This window comes from Drosophila virilis, chromosome 5, assembly GCF_030788295.1.
Source record: "Drosophila virilis strain 15010-1051.87 chromosome 5, Dvir_AGI_RSII-ME, whole genome shotgun sequence".
Classification (NCBI taxonomy): Eukaryota; Metazoa; Arthropoda; class Insecta; order Diptera; family Drosophilidae; genus Drosophila; species Drosophila virilis.
The window spans coordinates 1,108,353-1,127,357 of record NC_091547.1 but is presented as its reverse complement, the minus strand read 5'-3'; the positions used below and the strand labels follow the sequence as shown (position 1 = coordinate 1,127,357).

The following is a 19,005-nucleotide window of genomic DNA, read 5'->3' as shown; positions in this document are numbered from 1 at the left end:
GTGTAGGGAGAGGGGGTTCCCGCCTAAGATATGCATAAAGCAAATTCATTTGAAAACGAAAACAAAAGTTTCACTAATTGGCAGCCGAACTTGATGGACTGTATCTGATTGGGATTAGTTTCAAATGGCGCAAGTGCAGATATTTCTATATATAAAGATATAACTTTAGACAAAATAAAAATCAATATATGCATATAAATATGATTTCACCTAAAAAGGCTGGATTTTGCGAAACGAGCGAAACAATTTCTCACATATATTTCTATAAGGCTCTTTGGCAATCAAGTTTAAAGACCGAGAGTTTGCTCGCCTAATCTTAGACACACAGGTTTTACCGAAAGGTGTATGTACTTTTTCACACTTGCGGTCGAAATTTCCCACAACGCATGAATCGTCATCATGTAATCATTAATAACTAAATCACAAAGTCAAAACAAACAATTTCTTATAAATAGAGATGATGATTTTCGTGTCAATTAATAAGTAGCGCCCGCTGCTTGACCCAAAAACGCGGATTTCCGGCCGGCTTTGTGCCCTTTTGTTGACCAACTATTGCTGTTGCTCTGTGGGGCATTACACAATTTCAAGTTCAGGCCCAACAATGCCCAAAAGCCAGACAATAAATTACACCTGTTGCTACCGAATAACGATTACCGAATATCGTATACTCGTAGCACTTGCTGCTGCAGCAATCGGCGCTCTTTAATCTTGCGGCCTTTCAGACAGGGGGGTCTCATTTGAGGTCTTTGGCTCCAGCTGGGCCATTGAGTCATGAGATGAACCGAAAATTAAATGTCAAATGTGATGTGCCGATGTGTGCGTGTGGATTTCTGCTGTTGCCAGAGACTTTTGCATTTGGAGCGACGAGTGCCGTCGTTGACTTCGCCACTGATATTGACCTTGGCTCTGAACGATACGAATAAACGATTATACGAGCACACTCAGGCATATAGAGCACTCGGATCTATGGAGAAATCTATATTCAAAACCGAGACAGTTGGATTGTCTTCTTAATCATAAGTCTATTTTATGGTTTTTTGTGTTTTTGTTTTGTTTTCCTACAGCGGATGCTCGCTCGACAATTCTTTGCTGTTGTTCCACTCTCTTCTCATTTACAACGTCAAGTGATATATATTTTGTATATTTTTTTTGTTTGGCTCATTTCAAAGGGCGCCTTTATTATCTACGTTTCAAGTTCAAATTTGTATACCCTCTGCATATAACAAGTGGGTATGTCAGACTATTATCTCTACATCCCTCTCTCTCACGCACATTCTCTCACTTCCATTCTTTCTTTCCCACTCTGCCCCGTCTGCTGCCTTAACTCTTTCTCTATTCATCCGCTTTCTTACACTTTCTCCGTCCTACCTTTTCCAAATATCGCCCTTCTATGCGATTTTCATAAACCTAAGTAAAACTTTCTGGATTTTTACGCCTTTTTTCAAATGGCGCCTTTCTTTGCAATTCTCATAAGCCTGCATGCTTTGATTTGCTTAGTATATCCAATGTTATTTCTAAATTTTATCAACTAGGTATCTCTAAGCCTGGTCACTCTCAGCTTGAACTTGCTTTCAACATATTGTTATGAATTCATTAATGTATTTTTTTATCATTTTGTTATGAGTATAAATAGATGAGCCGTGCGGGCACAAGTGTTTACCATTAATAGACCATAAAAGAAATATAAACTATTCCAAGCGCTAATGAAAATACCCGAGAATTCTGCCTTTTACAAATAGACATCATAAGAACGCGTATGTTTGATGCTAATTACATAAAGATAAATCGCATATCTAATGGATGTAACAGCATATTTGCGTAATACGCGGATTTTTCCCATTTTATATGTGCTTTTAATTAGCTGAAGGCCCTTAAATAATGCGCTTTACTAGCGCGATTATTAATATATGATTTATTTAATTATTTAGCGCTTGGCTATTAAGTTAGTTTGGAGTTGCCATAAAAATAAAAATAGCCAAAGATACGTGTAAATAAGTTATAAAATTAAACGAGCTTTATTAAGTGCAGGTTATAAATATGGCCAAGAGCCAGCGGAGGCTGGCAATCAACTAAGGCCCGAACTGGCAGCCAATAAATCGCAACAGGCAGCCACGCTCAGAAACGAGCCCAGCGTCAAAGTCGAAGATTATGTAAATGGCCCCGGGGGCAGCATTGGAAACGTGTGAGTGTGTGTGTGCGTGTCTATGAGTGTGTGTCATGTGCAGTTATGAGTGGGGCTTCACTAGAACTGTGGACAATATGTAGACGGAGTTGAAAAATTATGCAAAGCCCAAACGGAACCTTGCCCTTGAGTCGCTGCCTGACTTTGAAGTGTGACCAGCCTCACTTCCACATCAGCAACAATATGCTGCCAAATTCTCATAATGCTTCGTTTCGTATTTGCTGTAACCAGAGATTGTCTTGTTTGAAGAACGATGCGTTCCAATCCGAAACTAACCTTGTGGCCAGATGCTGTTGGCCATCAATAACACTCCACCAAAAAGCAGAAGCACTCGCCCAAAAATAGAATGGCCAGACATTGGAATGGATTTGTCTACGGTGTGTGTGTGTGTGTGTGTGTGTGTGTGCTTGGGTGTGCACACTTTTATAAACATGTATATGAATGTATATGTATATTTTTATCTCCAGCTAATTAGACATGCATTTCAAGAGCGGACCACATATCCAGTTGATTTATAACCAGGCGACGACAAGCAAAACGCCTTTATCCAGTGTGACCAGACTGCTTTTCACAACTTTCGCACATTATTTTAATTTTTTTTCCTTTTGATTTGCCTGCTATGATAATCTACTCATGTAAGGCTCTCGCACATGAAAAGCTACAGCTTATATATTATATAAAGTCTCTTTTCGAAAGCTGCGCACAATTTCGAAGGAAATTACAGAGTTAGAATAAAAAAATCCATTCAGAAATTGCGCGCGGATTTATAATCAAAAAAATGTTAGAGCGTGTCCGACCAGAAGATACCCTCGGCTGCCTTCTACAGTCGCATACTATTTTCGGGAACTGCACTCTGGAGTAACTTCTGAGTCTATTGTCCGATCTGCATGAAATTTTCAGGACAATAAGGCACACAAAAGTGTGCATATACCGAGACTTTACCTTCAAAATTTAATGATTTATATAATATGAAAAGAAGTAGGGGGATGTAGCCAAAAAGTAAAATATTCTTAGTCTAACAAGTTTGGTGTATCCAGCTTATATATTTTTCGAGTGATGCTTTTAAACATGTCTTATAAATCTAGATTTATCGCAATTATTAAAAACGGGACTAGATGTTGAACAAAAAATTATAATCTTGTTCTGTGTGTGATACAAGAGAATAAATATTAAAGGTTTGCCAATGCTCTTGCTACTATTTTACGAAGTTATATGACATGCAGATAGATTTGGCTTGATCGACTTAGCTTGTCGTCCCGTTGTATCCTTTAAGGAAATTTGCATAGCTACATAATGCCCTATGTTCCCATTTTTAATGGGTTTAGTGTATATAAAAACGGAATTAGTGAAAAGCAAAAATGTCTCATATTCATAACATGCACATTTTTTTTAGCCGCAATGCAAAGCATTCGCAGCTTAGCTCACACAGATACAGTTACAGATACAGATACACATGCGGCTACATCTGCTTTTTGTAGTGCGCTTGAGTTAAGATTAAAAAGATGAGAAAAAAGAGGACCTGCAGTTGCATTTAGTGCGTATTTGCAGCACTTGCTCTGGCTGTTGCTCTGGCCAAGTGCCACTAAAGTGCATGAGGACATAAATGCGGGGTTGTGTCTAGTTTTATTTTTCTAGTTATTTTTTGCTGTTCCAACATGCTCAGAGCCTGCTGACAAGTGGCACTTGGCCTAGCTACTCATATTTTGTAGTGTTTGTCGTGTTTGGCCACAATGGAACAAGCATCTATATTGTCAGCCACAATTTGGGGCAAGCTGAATATGGAGCTGCCAAGAACTAAATCGCTAACGATTTTTGGATTGAAAAGCCGACTTATATTTGTTTGCCGTTTTATTATTCGTGGAAAAGCAAAAGGCGCGCGCTTTCCACATCGCCGCCAAAGCCATGCAATTAGGCGTACAAAAAGCGCGAATAGTGTGCCTGCAATTAACATTAACCCACTGAGTTTTTATCAGGCACACACACTGGCACACGCTCGCACACACTTGCTTGCTCATAATAATATGGCATTAGCGGAGTTCAGCCGCATTAATTGCAAAATGTGGCCGCGCTTGGGTCTCTTGTGTCTCTTGTCGCAATCGGGCATTGCAAAATGTCGCTTTGGCTCTTACATTGCCCGACTAATTAAAGGTTTTGTGCGCACTAATAACGGCCATTCGGAACACCTCAATGACAACGGCGTCGTCTGCGGCGAGTGTGCCGTCAAATTGTGGGTGCAACGGGCCGTAAAGTTGCCACCAATTCCCACATCATCAGCATGAGCGCCGTGTTTCGACCATTTAACATCTGCACTTTGATAATATTTCTTTTAGATTTGAAAACCCATTCATGAGTCAAAACCCCTTGCATAATGCCCCCCCCCCCCCTTTAACCCACCCCACACCTCTTCCTAGTTTTGTGAACATCTTTGACCTTTTCTTTGGCGTCTGCCTAGGGGCGGGCCTGCAATAGTGTTGAGCTGAAGTTTTTTTTTTTGTTTAACAAGGCGTTGGGACAATGTTGCGTCTTCAGGCGGCTTGCAGCGTTTGAAATGCCTGCAACAATAGCAAGTGGCAAGATGCCATAACAACAACACGCTACAAAGATAGCTTATTGTCTTTCAATTTGCAGCCTGCTTTGCCTTGCCTAACATTAACATTAGCAAAAACTGTGCGCTACGCATAGTGTCACAGATCAGATATTAAGTGATCTATAAACATATAGCTTGCTATATAAGAAGCTACTTTTCGCACAATCATTCTGGGGTGCGATTTTGATTATGTCTCCTTCTGTGCGTTAAATAGTTCTTCATAAACTTATAATAAACGCTTCCTGTAGAGTTTGATACGCGGTTTAAGCCAGCTTCCTACCCTTACACTCCGTTCGTAATTTGTTTTCCACAGTCTTCAACTTAAACTTAATTTTGCGAAAAGCAATTTCGGTGGTTCGAACCAGCTTTTCGCGGTTCGTGAACCTGTTTTGCCACATGGCTAAATTTAGGTTTTCCTCCTGGCGTTAAAGTTGACGTTTTTGATTAAATGGACAAGCTTTTTATTTGGAACCGAACAATTCTCGAAAAAGATATTTTGTGTTTTGCTTCGGTTGTTTTTGAGGTAGTTTCTTTGGTTGAGGTTCGATTTCTAGTACAAATAGATTTAAATATATAACACACATCTATCATATATCAAAGCAAATATTTCTTTTCTATTACTTGAGCCACTTTGCCCCAATGTGCGTTTGAAGATAAGGCGTTATATTTATTTTGCTGTTGCTGCTGTTTTTGTTTTAGCTTTTTTGTGGTTTTGTTTGCGACATCGTTTTGCAATGCCGAGTGTAAAGTAGATATAGATAAATAGTATATCTATTGTGATTGCCGCCCGTTTTTTTTTTTTGTTTTTTTTTTGTATGCATGTAGATTGAGTCTTGTTTGGTTAGTCGCTTTGTTTCGCTGATCGACGACAAGTTTGTCGCCCAAGTCTTTTGTTTTAGGCCGCCGCCGCCGGCTATTGCTGCCTGCTCGATAAATTCAATGCATATCAAAACTAAAAGTCAAGTTGAGGAGGAAGAGGGCACATTCGGAAATTGAGTAGTTTGCACGCTTGTTACTTATTATGGGCCACAGAGTTTGACGTGTGCCTCCATCGAATGATGTCTCTGTTTGCGCAGCAATTGACTCATCATCCAAATGAAATATCAAAAGCTGCCGCGGGCTGTCGCCGAAAATTGTACTATAAATAAAAATCCTCACGTCTCTGGCTAAACATAGTTCTGTGTGCTTCAAGTAGCTGCCGGAGCAGCTTGAGCCTCTTAATTGTTCGTTCATGATGCGAATAAGACAAAAATCAATTTTCGAAGAGATACAGCAAGCCACATGACGGCACACTTTTGGCATTTGTTTGCCCGACGTTCACAACAATTTATATATAGCTTATATTAAGTAATAAATTTATGCAATATTTGCATATTTTCTGTTGTCTGTCATTTGCCAGGCTCGTGAGGTTAAAGAACTGCGGCATGCTTCACAGACTGCCCATCAATAAGGGGCCCTCAAATGAAGATGGATGTGACGCTCTTTCAGGTCCAAGTCCAGGTCGAAACCTAAATTACATTAGGCCGACTGACTTGCTGCTCCCATTGCAAAGGCAACAAAACATTGGCAACTACTTTTATACCCTAGCAAATGGCGTTTAGACGAACCTGACTAGAAAGTAGTTGGAATTTGGTTTTACTAATGCAAAACTCACCGGGTATTTATTTGCTGTAGACTAGGGTATTTACTTGTCGGTACTTCGCCTGCACACATATCTTTCACGTACATTTTCTAGTTTCCCTTGGTTGTTTTTGCTTTAGTTGTTTCTTTTGGTTTTTCACCTGCCAACTGGCAACTGCTGTAACTTTGAGTTGTCACCAAAGAGAACTAGAAAAAAAAAAAACTTGACTTGAGTTTCCAACGAGCGTTGACCATGGCACAAATGTGCATCGGCATCGGTGGCATCGTCGTCATATGGTAACACGACCGATGATTAATTTGCAATTATTGCTATCATTAAGTGTGCGGTTGCAGCGGACACAGCTGCCACAGAAAGAAATCAAATGAGGCATTTAACAAGAAAGAACGAGCACATTGAGCGTGCCGAATCCAAATACCCTTTCGCTTAACAGTTATTGCTTTGCTTACGGACGATATCTTGAATTACAGAAAAGTTGGGCACACAAAAACTCATTTCGATCGATTTTATCTATCCCATAGAGACATAAGATATGGTAGCACGATAATGCTAAGGTATGGCTTACTTATGTGTCGAAGGTCGTAAATTCCAAATTTGTTTATACTAGATCACAAATATATATACATAATTTTATCGAAGATGTTTGCATAGGAACTTGAGGCCCAACTAATTCTAAGCACAAAGCGAATAAAGTTGTAGAACTCGAACTCAAGCAAAAGAAAGTTGGCAACTTGTTGCGAGCTCTTTGGCTGGGAATGTGAGAAAAATATGTGAACCTGCCGCCTCCGATTACCGCACAAATCATCAGGGCTCCCTTGCTCGATCCTCTAGAGAAATGATGAAGCTGTCAGCGCGCTGTGTCTGCATTACGTGTTAGCCTCTCGGCGCACTTATCTGCAAATCTAACTGTCTATCATATAAGTATATAGCCATCAGTCAGACAACAGACAGCCACACAGCTGGGAAGCCGTGCAGTTGGGTAGTTGGGTAGTTGGGTAGTTGGGCAGTTGGGGCTGGCTTTTACATAAATCGCTAGCACTTGGCTCGTGAATTTTCAATTTTCGAATTATGTGCCGAAATGACTGTGGAATATGGCAGTTGCGATTGCCGGAAAATACATGCTCATCGTGGGTCAGTCAGAGATTTTCAGTGTAGTCAGTTATCAACCGAACAATTTGCCAGACGCGCAACATTTTGGCCATAAATATGCTTAGGACGTGGGCTGCATTATGCAATTGGCGGCAAGTGGGGGGCGGCAGACCTTTTTTTTTTGGGGTCGGTTCGTGTTGCCTCAGCAACTGCTAATTAATGCACCGCCATGTGCCAACAGCAGCAGCAGGCACAGTGCCTGCCATAAGCTGTCGCCCAGCAAAAACCATTTTTAATAGAACCTCGCAGTAAACAAATCACAAATGTGTGCCAAAAATAAAGCTATTTTTTTGCTTTTAACTGTTCTTAAACTTGAAAATCTTTCGGAAAATACAATATTCTTTTTAAATTTTGTTGCAATTTTAGCTAAGAAAGCTTTAAAAACTGAAAGTTTAAACATTTGTTGGTTCATCCATTTTATTTTATATTTATAATTACAATTTTCTAATTTTCGAATCTAAATCTTTGCAGTCAAGACTGATCCGTAGCCCGTTTGGGAGCTGAATGTGTTTGTGTGTGCTTTGACCATGCCCATTTGCAAAAGTTCGCCGGCAACGGCAACGAGCAAGAAAACCGCCGCGGACATATCAGCCGATCATGTCACGGAGGCGGCCCAGGTGAAGCGTACACGGGAACAGGCCTATTTCAATTCGTACGACTTCGATGCAATCGAGGTGCTGCCCTACGACGAGGAGGACGAGGACGACGGTCTGCCCGGGGGCAGACACAGTCGCGCCAGCAGCGGACGTTATTCGGTGGCCAACGAGAGCAACAGCAGCGGCAGCCACACCAAGTTCGCCTATCTGCACAGGCTGGGCGCCTTCTTTGGCCAGAAATCAGCTGCGGATGGAGCAGGTGCAACGGCGGGCCATAACACTGGAGGAGCCGGAGCTACTCAGGAGCTTGGTGGCGTTGCCCTCGCTGCTGGGCCAACAAATGATAACTTTTTGCTGCCACGCGCCATGCTGAAGTATCCATATCAGAGGTAAGTCTTGACAGCAAGCTATAGAACCAAGCCGGTTCAATTACAGAATTTTTATTTATTATTCTTTTAATGAACTGCAACTTAAAACAAAATAGATAGATCGAACCATATCTCTTAATACTAATACTAATACTAAATAATACTAAACTCATTGACAATGCATAGAGCAGAAGTTAAAGAATGTTATCCTGTCTTTTGCTCTTATACATAAGGAATTATCTCCGAACCGTAAAATAGTTCTGCGAGTCATCGAATAATTCTTAATCAGAACGACAAGCTCTTCATTAACTACAAATGGTAGACACGTAAAGTGCACATTTTTTTAAATATACGCAGAACAAGCTCATTATTGTATGTCGTCAACTTATATGTATAAGATCCTGCTCTGTAGGCACTTGTAAGCACACAAAAATTATAAATATTTCCCTTTTTGGACTTAACATTTTAAAGCTAAGCCCTTGCGCCTTGGCATACACCAACGCTTGTTTGCAGGAAGTGGTTGCAAGCCGTAAACTCTTTTGTTTTGCTTTGTTTTTTTTTTTTGTTTTATTTTGTTTTGTTTTGGCTTGCAACAGCATCAAATGTGCAGCAACGGGCAGCAGCTGGCCAAGAGCTGCGCTGACCTTCGCCTCACGGCCAACAGCCGTCGAGTGGCCCTTTTTGCTGTGGTCGCAGCACAGTCATTACGCGCCCAAGCTCTCGACAAATCTGAAACGCAATTTAATTATGTTATGCCAGGGCAATTAGCGCGGCATTAAGCTGATTAAAAACTGGCTATTGTGGAAATCAAATGCTTAAATTTAACACACTTAAACAGAGCCATTTCAAAGGGCCACACAAATATTACGCATACGCCAGGTATGCTGCCCGCATCTGCAACTGCAGCTGACAGCTTAGTTTTAAGCTTGCAACAGCAGCCATGTAAATGAAGCGAAGTTCAAGTTGCATGTGGCACGTTGCAATGCGGTTTTTGGCGCCTGTCGTCAGCCTTCACCTCTTTTCAGCGACAGCAGAAGCCACTTGACTTGCCAAACACTTGACGTCGCGTCGGTCAACAGCAACAACAACAATGAATGCAACTGCAGCCAGCTGCAACAATTACGTTTATTTATTGAAATTAAAGAAGCCACATATGAGGCAGCCTACTGCTGCTGCCGCTGCTGCTGCCGCTGCTGCCGCTGCTGCTGCTCCTCTGCTGGAGGTCACAGCCAGTTTTGGTTTGAATTATTTCTACATACATAACTAAACGTGCATATGTACATTCATGCATGCATGTGCAAGCGAAAAGCAAGCAGCATATAAATATTTACATGTGTGCCATCAAATCGTGCAATTTATTGTAAATAGTTTTTGTTTTTCTATTCACCTAACGGGTGTGCACGACTAGCAGATACCCTGAACTCTGTCCAGCTGCCGTTACACACATGCTCGCCTTCTCTTATACATACATATAGCAACACACATACACATATGCATAGTCGGCTGGGGTTCTTCTTAGCTCCATGCTATGGGAAAGCAGTCTCAAATAACTTCGGTGCTTATTGTCCGATCATTAAGCATTTTTTAGGGCTTGAATGTGGTATGCTGAAATGTGCATATACCAAAAAGCAAGGGTCTACCTTTCAAACTGAGCTATATTTTTTTAAGTTTAGAGTATTGGGGGAAGGTAGTATGATGTAGGGATCAGATTCAGTTAAGGACAAATTTACAATATACTCAATTCAAAGCTAAGAGACTTCTTTTCATAGAAACAAACAGACTTACATAGATATAAGTCAAATCGACTACTAAAGCTGATCTAGCAAGTGCATTACAAACTAGCTAATAATATAATATTCAAAAAACTGTATATAACTAAAACAACAAAGTAGCCAAAATCAATTTTGAGTTATTTTGAATGCATGCAACAGGCTCAGAGCTCAGAGCCCATGGCTCATGGCTCAAATGTGATTTCGCATTCAGAAACCCTTCCTTTCAATGGCAGCCAAGGTTAATGCAATTAAGGCACATACCATGCATACGTTAAACAGAGCATATAAACTTGATATCTTGTTTATGGCTCTATGGGAATTTCATGCCTTGTCTGTGTTGCCTTTCCCATTGCCCTGCTCTGTGTGCATATTAAGCAAGAAAAGTAGAAGGTTTTTTCAGTAGCTGCTCTTCCTATCGAAATTTTGATTGCATAAACTGTAACCTTCCCATAATATTGGACACATGTTATGCAGTTAGTTCGACGGTCAATTTGACTGTTATATAGCTGGCATTAGTTGCGCCCGATGCGTTAATTTGTATTCAGTATTGTACGGGGCGTAGCTATGCCAGGGTCAATGCCTCATTTAGGCAATCTTTACTAGCTAAGCATGTGCGAAATATATTCAAAAATAATCGCCCGCAATAGAAACGCGATTAGTTTGATTGATTTATTAACCAGACGTAGTTAGTATATACATATATATATGTGGTTGGGTACAGTTAGCTGGTTCGACAGAAGGACGTTGGGTAAGCTGAAAACTAAGCCAAGAGCCAGTTGGACCAAAGTGTAATTTGTTTTGGCAGCCAAGTCAACAATAATTAGCGGACACACACACACACACACATACACTCTCGCACCTTTTCTAGTTACTGAGCTAACGGCCCCGTGTTCCGACATGCAAACGAGGCTGAACATTTTAATTAACACGGCTCACAAATAAATACGCAAATATTGCAAAATATTTCATGCTCTAAGCCGCGATGGAACGTTAACCTTGTCGATTACATATCAAGCCAAAAATAAAAAAAAAAAATAAATAAATAAAACTAAAATAAAATACTAGAAAAACCAAGCTAAACGCATCGATAAACAAGCTGGTCTTAATAACCGTTGCATAGCCTCCAGCAGCTCCGCCCCTCCCCCCAAAAAATGAAAACCAAGCCCAAGTCCAAGTCCGTACCCGAACCAAACCGATCCGATCCGAACGCAACTTATCAATTTTAGTGTCACAGTTGCTATATAAGAACGGCGACAAGCAGCGACACGAAGACCGTTATTACGCAATTTTCCAGCGATTTTTCACAGCGCTCCACCGCTTCAGGTTGCCGCTGACCCAGTGCCCAAAGTTAGGCACACAAAACGGTTCTTAAATTAATACACACACAACAACAGCGCCTCTGGGCCAACGAATGCATGTCAACTTGTAAACCTAGCCACTAAAGTGAGCCAGTTACCAAAACTGAAAGGGCATTAAGCATGAGTTTTATATACTATAAATATTTGCACTCCTTATAGTTTCTAGCTGCCTAACAGGAAGAATGCTGGTTCGAACCATGCCATTATGTGACATGAGTTTTATATACTTTGAATATTCACTGAACAATATCAACTAACATTCGAGCTATAGCTTGTTCCTGATAGTTTCTGAAGACATATATAACTTTTTACAGTCCCCAGCTGGCTTACTTACATACTTCAACCAGAAGGATGATGGTTCGAATCCCCGAAATTAAAACGGGATTACCATGAGTTTTATATACTTTAATTATTTACAGAACAATTACAAAATAAGTATTAACCGAATTATCAAGCATAATTCGAGCTATGGATAGCTCCTTACAGTCCCCAGCTGCATTAGGTACCTTCACAAGAAAGATGCTGGTTCTAACCACTGAAACTTTAAGGGCATCAGCATAGGTTTTATGCACTATATCTATATATATCTATAACAACCCGATTTAAGATATATATGGAACTCCTAAGCTTGGTAGCTTGCTGTCTAGTGAGACACTTCCTTAGGCTGCTTCAGAAAAAGGTTGCCGGCTCGAACCTCTCGCCTGGTCTCAGTAAGCAAACATTAAACTAGAATTTAACAAACTAGCCGCCGCTTCATCTACCTAACTGCTCAAAATTAAAGAAACTCATGCCAAAAAATCCAAAAAAAAAAAAATTATAATAAAAACCAATTGCAACAGTTACTCAAGCTGAAATCCTGTTTAGAACGAGTTTCTTTTGATTCGGAATTGAATTTTGATGTTGAATTTTAAATGTTTGCTTTTTTTCCATATATATATATGTGTGTGTGCGTGTGTGTACGTGTGTGTGTGCGCCTGTTAGGCAGCACTTAAAAATGCGTTAAAATGTTAACAATTTATGCTCTGGTCTAGCTCGAACCGAGCACCCCCGTTCAAGAATTCCAGGCACATTAAACAAGCATTAAATAAGTTGCGTCCAACTGGAAGATTTATTGATTTGACAGCTGCGACTGCCACAAACAAACAAACTAACAAAAAACGGCGGCAAATCGAGAGCGAAACCAGCTGCTGCTGCTGCTGCAACAACAATAACATGTCGTAAAGAAAACTACTAACCCACATACAACATGCTTGCCACAAAACCACTTTCATTGCGCGCGGTTTCCCTTTCAGCAGAGTTTTGTGTTTATTTTATATGTGTTTTGGAGTTTTCTCAATGATTTTTCTCACACTGTGCTCTCTTCCATGTTTCTCCTTGTCCAGCGGCAATGCGACGACTTCAATGCCATTGACAACGTCGCTCTCAATGATCCACGCGAATGGCTCGGCTGCTCTTGAGAGCCAAACGGTTGCATCTGTGACCAGACCGAACGATATCAAGCCAAGTGTGGTGGCCAACAAGAAACGCTCCACGGCATCCAATGCCAGCAGCACACATACTACGGACTCCGGCCTGGGCACCAACACAGCAGCAACAACAAAAACAGCATTAGTAGCAGGGGCAGCTGTGGTAGCAACACCAACTGCGGCAGTAGCTGCAAGCGGCTCACACTATTCGACCGATAAAAGCGGCTCGTCCGGTTACTATAGCTCTCATGTGTGCTCCACATACTCGCTGGACGAGCACATCTACTGCGAACCGGTCATAGATATCCTAGAAGCCAGCGATAAAGAGAAGAGCAAGAGCAAACGGCCACAGCTGCAGCTGCCAACGAAAGTGACGGGCCATGAGAAAGAGACGACGGCGATTAGTCAGCATTTGGACATGCAAGATGCTATGTCTACGGGCCTGGCAGCCGACCAAGCGGCGGATAAAACGGAGCAAATAGCCGTGGGCAACAGCCAGCAGCAGCAGCAGCAGCAGGAGCAGCCGCACTACAGCGACAAGCTGCGCATCCTGGAGACAAGCATTGAGAATCTGGATCGTCATTTGAAAACCTTGCCCAGCCTCTATGCGCAGCAAGCGCCAGCTGCCGCAGCATGCGCCACAATGGATATTGGCGAGAAGCTGCGCGCCTACAACCAGCTGCCCACAATTATGGAAGGCTATGCCACACAGCGGCAACAGCGGCAACTGGAGCAGCTGGATGACTCACTGCTCGACATCGATTTGGATGCATTTCTGCTGCAACCCAAGCAGCAGCAGCAGCAGCAACAACAGCAACAGCAGCAACAACAGCCACGCCGACAGCGGCAACAGCTGCTGCTGGCAGGCATTGATAATCCGAGTTTTTTGAGCGACGAGCAGCTCGAGGAGAACAATTACAAGTGTGCCAAATACATAAACTCCTGCCCGGAGGATGCCTATCGTGTGGACAACGAATCATCGGCCCATGCCCATGCGAAACGCTATGAAGATCAGCTGCACTTTCAGAGCACACGCGAGCTGCTGGAGGATGTGCGCGACAAGATACGCCTGCTGGCGCCCACGCCCACAACAGACATACCGCAGGAGCTGGAGGGCATGATACAAACGCTCAAGGACGAGCTGGAGTCCTATCTGCAGCGCATGAACCAGCACAGCGAGCTGGAGCTGCGCCAGCTCTGCAGCGGTCTGGGCCGCCAGCAGCATGTGGTGCGGCTGCAGAATGCGCTTGAGCGCAGGCGCAGCTTTGCAGGTGAGCTGCAACTGAATGCCTACGAGTCGGTGCGCGACGGCGTCCTAATCTCCGCCTGCGGTCGGCCGCTAAACGTGCGCGAACAGATCATGAGCATACGCTGTGCCAGCGATCCGAACTTTAAGATGAAACGCAAATCCATCACCGAGGTGTTTCCCGTCGCCGAGTGCTATATTGAGACCATGACGTTATCGCGCAGTGCCACGCCTACAACCATGGAGACGCCCACACCGACAATCACGCCCACGCCCACACCACCGCTGGAACTGAAGGCAACGACAACAACAACAACCATGGTCACCCAAATGCAACGCAATCTAACCTTCCACAAGCCCGTGCTCAGCGTGGAGAACACCAGATCGCGGCTGGGCAACGGTCTCGACAAGATCGACAACACAGCCGAATGGCATCGCAAAAAGCCGAGCATCTGGGAGATGTACTACGGCACCAATCGACTGCATCAATCGCTGCTGGGCAAGCAACGCCACAGCGGCGGCGAACTGGTCATCAGCAGCGCACATCCGACGCTCTCCTATGTAAGTATATGCGGTGCAAGGGATACTCTGCAATTATGCCTAATGCAATTGGTATAGTGCAGGAACAGTTGGTAATAAGGCAGAGTTTTAAGTATTTAAGCCAAAAAAAAAGGTTCAAACCCGAAATTCCCATATAGCTAAAATTAAAAGCCGGGCTATTAAATCAAACCAATGAAGGGAACCAGGTTAACAAATCGATCCTTCAGGCGAAAATAGTTGAAACAGGGAACCTTCAAGATTGAAAGGGTAGAGAACTCAAACTAAGAGCACGGCAAGTCCCTTATATATATTCTTGATCAGCATCAATAGCCGAGTCGATCTAGCCATGTCCGTCTGTCTGTCCGTCCGTCCGTCCGTCCGTCCGTCCGTATGTATGAACGCAAGGATCTCAAAACCTATTAGAGCTAGAGACTTGAATTTTAGATGTAGATGCTCCTAGTTCCCGCGCAGATCGAGTTTGTTTCCGATAATCGATAACTTACTTCGTTTCCAAGCAATCGATAAAAATCGACATCGATATCCTGTTTTTGGACAATTCTGGTAAATAATAAGAGTTTGAGTCACCAAACTTGACATATAGCTTCTAAAATAAAATATATATATATGCATTTAATGTTGGAAGAAGAGGGTTCAGGGTATCCCCTAGTCGGGAGCTCCCGACTAGAACCTCTTACGTGTTAATTTGTGTAATGTTTAGAAAATGCAGTCTGTAACTTTTTCAGTTGCTTGACGCTTGCAATTCTCAACAAGTTAAAGCTTAGAAAGAGGCAAAGTCAGCTGATGACAGAGCTGAGAGATTATTGATTATTGACAGACAAATTTTTAATATTTTTATATATTCTTGTTTATTGCTCATTATGTTTATATAAAAGTTGATAGTTAAGCGTGCTCGAGGTCTAGGTTTTGCATTAACGCAAACAAGTTGTTCCTTTCCATTAGCCCATTAGCACTAATAGAAAAGAACAACTTGTTTGTTTAAAGTTGAAACCTAGACCTCGAGTTGACTTAGCCGTCAACTAAATATTGACAAGGTCATCAAACATCCAATATTTATTTAAAAAAAAAAACCAACATTTTATTATACCTACCAAAAAGTTCAGTAAAATCAATTGTCAATTGTTGTAAAACTATGGACTAAGCTCTCGAAAGTGAACGACATTTTTAAATCAAATTATTTAAGCCATTTGGCAATTAATTAATTAATTACAGCATTAACTGAATTACTTAATATGGGTCAAACTCGAAGCTTAACTTGCAGTTGGTTTTCTTTGTGCGGGCTACTGGGCGTTAGCTTTGGCCAACTAGGCGTATGATTAATGCTCTTGGCTAAATGCCACTAAACACAAATCTCTGGGTCAAGTCTGGGCAACTGTATTTTTTTTTTTTGTTTTTTTTTTTTGGGTCACATGAACTTATCAAAAAATTGACAGCACGGTCGAGGGCGTAATTCAGTGGAATTTTTCGTGTGTGCAGCGAGTGCATCAACGGCAGCTCATTAATTTGCCAATTTAAATGGCATCGATTTCGGCTCAAGCCAATTGCCGTCGAGATGTTCGTGCAAACTTTTATTAATTTTATCCTTGGCCGCAATGTGACCAACAAGTAGCTGCAGCGGCAACGGCAGCTTCGTGAGCTGCCTCCGTGTGGCAGCTGCAGCAGCAGCAGCAGCAGCAGCAGCGGATGCGTTGCCAGCGCCATCGTCGCCAGTCACCACCGGACGTCACCAGCATTGACGCCATCACTATTATTATTGTTAAATACACTCACACACTCTGACACACACATATGCACAACCGTTTGCTGAATTTCTGATGGGGGTTTATTATGCGGCAGGCGATATGCGATATTATCGCATTCATGGCCAATGTTCAATTTGGTAGCGCACTCGTGTATTGGCATTATGATTAATGATGTGCGTGCCACAATCGATAAGAAGGGGGAACAGACGAAAGAGAAGGCGGCGGAGGCGTTCATGCTACTGTTCAGAGCTGCCGCACAAGGTGCTCGGCATATCATTAAGATCAGAATCTTAGCAATTACATCAAGCAGTTGCATTGTTGTTGCCACAAGTCTTCAGGTCAGCAAAACTAACGAAAATTATGCAGTTGCAGGGCCTAATCTTAAACACAAATTAGCAAAAAAAAAACGTGATCGACTAGTGGTTACCCTGTAACATTTATAATTCAATACTTGAAGTGTCGCCTAAGAGTATATATGTGTTTACTTTATGGTATCCTTCTGTATGGGTGTGCGCTCCAATCGAACTGCTCGACTAGTGGATACCCTGTAAGACACACATACATACACACACACACACTTATTCAATAGCTAAAGTCTCGCCCAAGCATATATATACACTTGAATCCATGCTGCTCGCCTAGTAGATACTCTGTACTAGTGTTTTCCAATCGACTCTGCTCGACTAATACATACTCTGTACTACACCACTCCACATACACGCACACATTTTATGCAACATTTGAAGTCTCTCCCAATACTATATATATACTTTATGAGTACGCAGTGTCTCGCATTTTGTAAGTGCGCGCCAATCGAGACTGCTCGACTAGTAGATACTCTGTACTGCACCTCACAACACACTCATAATTCAATCTCCCCCCTTATGGGCTCTTTGTGTCCTATTCTATGCAAGTGTTCTCCAATCGAGGTTGCTCATCTAATAGATACTCTGTACCACGCGCTTATTATACAAAATTTAAAATATTTCTTAAGAGTATACACATATATAATTAATGGGAAACCTTCTACTATTCATAATACCCTTCGCAAGCTCATTAAATGTGGGGCATGTCCACTTTAACACTAAGTTAAGTTCTTGCACCTGGGCACTTGAGACGCCCGCTTAACAAATCCCATTCGGTTTCTTGTGTCATGTGGGCCAAAAAAACAAAGAAAAACAAAAATAATTTAATTACCGACCACATTTGTAGAGTGTTTGGCAAATAGAACCTTATACTGTATACAAATATTGCACTCAACAGCAAAATAGTGAATTAAGCAACATCCGCTGGACTAATCGAGCTTATTTCGTGGGCCTTGTTTGGGTCTCTGGGCCGGCCAATGCATAGAGAATCTAAATGAGTTTTCACTTTCAATGCCAATGCAAAACAGTTTCAATTTTTTTTCATTTCATTTTATTTTAATTTTCTGTTGACTCAGCTTGGCAACAGAAATTGGTAAGCGCACGACTTCGGTTTATTCACCTTAACTGAAAGCACACTCTTAACTGCAGATACACATCTATATAAACACACACATACATTTACCTATGTATGCGCATATATATATATATATTGTACCTATTTACTAGTCAGTATGCACGTTCACGATTGGGATTTGAACTTGAAGTTTTGCTTTTTGCTGCGGGTTACTTGCAACCGCACTTTAATACAAATCAAACAGTAAATGCAAAAGGAAAAGCCAACCAAATGTTTAATTTGTGAGGTCCCGACTAGCAAATGCCCTGTACTTTCTTTTAGGCGTATATAATAATTAATAAATATAATGCATTTGGTCCAAATACTTAACGAGCGCCTACATTCCAAACAAGATGGCTTAAGCTTTTATAATCCCAGAGATATGGTCAAGAAACCCTATCTAAACTTCGATGGCTGTCAATATCTATAGAGAAACAAAGAGAGCTATCAATGATTTGAAATAATTTTAATCCCACAAGCAATAGAAGAAAAATACATTCCAAACAGATCCAGATCGACAAGGACAGCGAAACGGACATGACTTCTCGGAGATGTCTCCCTCCCTCCCTCTCTCTCTCTTACAAACATTTGTACAAAACCAAAATACTCTTTTTTACAATCATTTTCAACGGGTACAGGGCATAAAAAGTGTACTGGTTAACCTTAAAATTCCGTTAAGACATGCAGCAAAGGCCTGCAGCATCTTGGCGAACAGGTAGCTCTGCTAGCTGCTTATCTGGCTGACCAACTGACCGCCATTGATTGCGGTCCAGATAAAAAAGGCGCAAGCAACAACAACAACAACAACAACACAACAAGGTAGAGTGCAACAAGTGGCAGAGAGCGCAACGAGAAACCGGTGC

At 41.9% G+C, this 19,005-nt stretch overlaps 1 protein-coding gene across 2 annotated transcripts in view; it reads left to right on the top strand.

The window, feature by feature from the left end:
• The window catches only part of LOC6635884 (uncharacterized), a 94,773-nt gene that overhangs the window by 70,312 nt on the left and 5,456 nt on the right, over positions 1-19,005 (top strand). For both annotated transcript variants that reach the window (XM_032436305.2, XM_002059321.4), the window contains 2 exons: positions 8,029-8,542; positions 13,034-14,924. In XM_032436305.2, the coding sequence (XP_032292196.1) occupies positions 8,085-8,542; positions 13,034-14,924 (2,349 nt within the window). In that variant the 5' untranslated portion in view covers positions 8,029-8,084. The remainder of the gene's footprint in view (positions 1-8,028; positions 8,543-13,033; positions 14,925-19,005) is intronic.